The sequence below is a fragment of the Parambassis ranga genome, chromosome 19 (assembly GCF_900634625.1).
Source record: "Parambassis ranga chromosome 19, fParRan2.1, whole genome shotgun sequence".
Taxonomy (NCBI): domain Eukaryota; kingdom Metazoa; phylum Chordata; class Actinopteri; family Ambassidae; genus Parambassis; species Parambassis ranga.
Window position 1 is genome coordinate 9,344,008 of NC_041039.1, and position 4,411 is coordinate 9,348,418.

The 4,411-nt window shown below is 39.7% G+C and overlaps 1 protein-coding gene across 1 annotated transcript; it reads right to left on the reverse strand.

Annotated features, from left to right (window-relative positions):
- Positions 1-1,114: 1,114 nt before the first annotated feature.
- Positions 1,115-2,473, reverse strand: LOC114452050 (gap junction gamma-1 protein-like). Its single transcript, XM_028431134.1, has one exon. It carries the CDS (start codon positions 2,471-2,473, stop codon positions 1,115-1,117), a length of 1,359 nt encoding a protein of 452 aa, XP_028286935.1.
- Between the last annotated feature and the right edge of the window lie 1,938 nt (positions 2,474-4,411).

Below are 4,411 nucleotides of genomic sequence, written 5' to 3' on the forward strand. Positions count from 1 at the left end.
TACTGCATAGGGATCGTACCATCAACTTTAACTTTAAATGGTCCCTTGATATTCAAACTTAAATTAACAAAATATTGTACATTCTGTAATGACACTTAAATAGTTAATTTGGAGGCAAAAGCATAAAGATAATAACAAAAATATGAATAACACTTTTATTCTTTTGTTAACAAAAACATTTTTCAGAAAAAAAAAACACTGGCAGTGCAAACAAGCTTTAATGACACGTTTAGTTTGAAAATCTGTGAGTTACAGTATGCATTAATGCAAAAGAAACAAACAAATTATTGAACTAGGGGGTTCACAGCATAAACATTAAACTGAAATACATACTGAACAGCTGAATATCAACTTAGATTATTATTGCCAAAAACTTCATTTTACTGATCACAATGTGTCATTATATAAATGAGAATTCCCTTCATCTTCCAACAATAACAAAAATCCTGTTTTGTTCAAGCATCAATTGAATCTTTAGTGAAATTCAACATTGAATACAAAATATTTGTAACACTTTTAACCTCTGCATAGTAATGAATCTAATTTACATCTGCAGCAAGACTTCTGAGACCACACTGATGAGAACATTGTAAAGCAAAACTGCCTCTTGAACTGCTTAATATATTGTGACTGTGCAGTCAGTATAAAGCAGCTCTCTCACTGTTCAAGTAAGGCACTTCAGATAAACAGCATGGAAAAAATGGCACACAAATCAGGTACAGTGTGCTCTGATACCTGAAGCCCATTTTAATTCAATGCTATAGTTATTTGTAACATGTGTAGTTAAAGGGTTGCACAGTATTAAATCCCAGCCACATTATTTTCAACAGTCTCTTGCAGGTTGTTGAGTCTTTTACAGCTGTAAACAGAAAGCTAGTACTGACATTGTGTTGTGATATTAGCTGATGCTTCCTGTAATGAGGCCATTGTGTTTACCGAAATGTATCAAGTTTTCTTTTTAGACTTACTTTATACATAAAAAAACAGTTTGAAACTACTAAAACCAATAACTGAAATAGAGTGCATATAATCAGAAGAGATATATAGGTTTGTATATATGTGGCAAAATATGTAAGGACAAAGCCATCACATGACTGAAGTACCAATTTGTGTTTCAGATCCACTCAGACCCCTTTATCACTCCATATTTGCTGCTGCCACTGCTGCCTCTGTCAGTGTCTGCTTTGCTAGAGGTGTGTCTGGAGGCTTGCCGGTGTTTACGTTCGCGGTGAGGTTTGCTGTGGTTATTATTGTGGCTCTGCAGCTGGCTGTAGGCCTGGCCATCAGCCTCCAGCTTGTTCTGAGGCTGACAGATGTCCTTATGAACACTGGCGGCCTCTCCTGCCCCAGCTCTGTGCTGGTGTTCATCATTACTGGTGTACTGCTTTCGCTCTTCATGGGCAATGTTCACATGATTTTGCCGACAAGCAATCTTGGCATTGGTGAGATCAGTGATGGGTAGCGGCTGGTTGCGGTTCCCTGTGGATATCAGAAGAGGTTTGATGGCAATGTTGTACCCGGGGGGAGCTGATGGTGTGTTCCAGGAAAAAGCGTAGTTGCTACAATCCTCTCCGCTCAATGCCACCTCATTAATAGCTACTTGTTCCTGTGTAAGCCCGTACAGCTCATCATCAGTTGCCTGTACCTGACGGGAACGTACAATCTCACAGATTGTACCTATACCTAAGTGAAGCATTTCCCATATATTCAGTACCAGACAAAGCAGGGACACCGTGTACATGATGAGAAGAAAGATAGTTTTCTCAGTTGGCCGAGACACAAAGCAGTCCACGCTGTGAGGACAGGGCACATGTAAGCAGACGTAGGTGGCAGGTACAGCAAATCCATACAGGGCATACTGTCCACATAAGAAAGCCACCTCAAGGAAGGAGCGGGCCAAAAGCTGGAGAACATAAATGCGCATCAATCCATCCTCCTTGATACGCTGCCGCCCATCATGGCGAACTTTTACTTTGCTTACGCCGCTGGCTCTCTTTGCTTCTCTACCACCATCACTTTCATCTGCCATTTCATAGATCATTGGGTCTTCCTCGTTGTCATCCTCTGCCTCTTCGATGCCCCTATGCTGTCTTCTGTCTGCTAGATAATGCTGATGGGGTTTCCTCTGTGAAAATCCACCCAGTTCTCCACTATTTGCCTGCTCCTCCGCTCGGGAAATTTTGTTGACAGCATAACCTAGGTACATGAGCGATGGTGTAGCAACCAGAATGATCTGGAAGACCCAGAAACGCACATGCGAGAGTGGAGCAAAGGCGTCATAGCAGACATTCTCACAGCCAGGCTGGCCAGTGTTGCAAACAAACTTGCTCTGCTCATCGTAGTAGATAGACTCACCACCTACGGCTGTCAGCACAATACGGAAAACAATGAGGACGGTTAGCCAGATCTTGCCCACAAATGTGGAGTGGTGGTGGATTTCTTCTAGCAGACGAGTCAGGAAACTCCAACTCATGTTGGTGGCAAAGAAATGCCAGCAACATACACCTGCTGCTACCCTGTGGACAGAGCACAAACATTTTCAGACAATATCCACAGCTTATTATTTAGACAGACAAACTATAAGGAACCACTGGACTAACATTAGCCCTCTTACTAAAACAAACATATTATTTTACTCTGGGATGAGGGAGTTGTTCACTCTTGCCAAATTGTGAAATATTTTTCCATTTAAAGACAAGCAGAATGTCATCTCTGAAATCACTTAACAGCCCTTCTTAACAAAGGGGAAAAAACTATTTATTAATCTGTCATTTCACATGTGTCTCTCAATTTATCTCTCTTTCCTACACACACACACATTTTTATTCTACAAATAAAGACATTACACACTGTGAACACACAATTTTTAGCTCCATTCTTTGCCTTAGTCACTGTGCAACTGATGTGAAATGCACTGCGGACAGTCTTTTCTATACATGGTGATCAAATGGTGAATTTCTCCACAGTACACCTTTATCCTTTTTCTTTTAAAAACCTAATGTATAAACACAGTCTTGGCAGTAGTAAACAAAGGCGAGAGTAATGATGACAATGGACTGTCTAACCAAGTGGTATTGTAAACTGAATTCCTGAATCCCTAATGTACTTTACATTATTGCTGTATCTGATCATCTAGATGTGTCATAAACTGAAATGTGTTTTACTCTTTATATTCCTGTCAAATGCGCATTAACCTCGAGTGGGTCCACCATTTTATTCTCTAACAAAAAAAACAGATTAAAGTAAAGCCATTATTTGATTCTACATAATTGTGCCACGTGATCATACTGCAGTAATTTAAGCCATACTTTTCAATAGTAGTGTGTACATTCACGCCTATCTTGATCTAAGCTTCCCAGTTGCTTCAGGTTTTCCACATATTTTTAGTCCACAATAAATTCCTCTTACCCTGAAAAACCTCTGTTTAACCTGAAGACACCCATCTGCTGAGGTCTAGCGCAGCAGACATCTCATGTAAGAAGGAGATTTTAGAGGTCTAGACTTCTTAAAATAGTGTGCATTCCAGCCCCTGTACATGTGCATGTAATTGTACATACTTGACAAACATGTGCCAACAGGGAACAGAGATTAAGGCACACAAATTTGGGTGATAAAGGAATATGCTTGAGGTTGTTGTAGGACAGCTGCTGTACAATAACAAAATCTTTACAATGTGTTGGCATGCTCTTTAGAGCATATATCTAAAAGCCATTCTTTCAATCAGCTCCCCATTTTGATCTTAGTGTGACCACGCAACTAGGGAAATGAAGCTGAGCGGTCTGTCGGTTATTTTTAAGCATATGTATGTAGGTTAACAAAATTCAGTACATGCTGCAAATTAAGGATATGTAAATGCTATTTGAGAGTGTGTGTGTAGACACTTTTGTTGATGCCATGCCACAGAACATGTCTTGCACTGACGTTGTAATATTAAGCATACTGACACACTGTCACACTGAGTCAGTGTGACACTCAAAAAATAGGTCCATCTACATCTATCATAAGAGTTAACATGCTTCTTGATGTCTTGCTCTGTAAAGTGGAAGAAAGTATCTCATTAACAGTCACGGGCTGGCTAAAACTGCACATCTGGATGTGTTGTGTAATGTACCATTTGGAGGGCCAGTAGCACAGCTATCCTAAACACAAATCTTACAGATAAAACTGGAATAACACCTCACACTATTCTCATTCAGACCCTGAGAAAAACAAAACATGCTGCTGCAATATAGAAACCAAACAGCTAAAAGAACTCATAACACAAAAATTAAGTTTTAACACAGATATATGGTTTCTAACTATATTTTCCAACAATAGCGTATGTGTCATTCTGGTCTTGATAACATTTTACTCACTATCTAACCAAAACTGACACCTTTGAAATGGACAATAAAAATTAAGGAAGCAGCAT

Bases quoted from the DNA above. Each gene is read 5' to 3' on its own strand.
- LOC114452050 (XM_028431134.1), bottom strand. From the start codon at position 2,473: ATGAGTTGGAGTTTCCTGACTCGTCTGCTAGAAGAAATCCACCACCAC.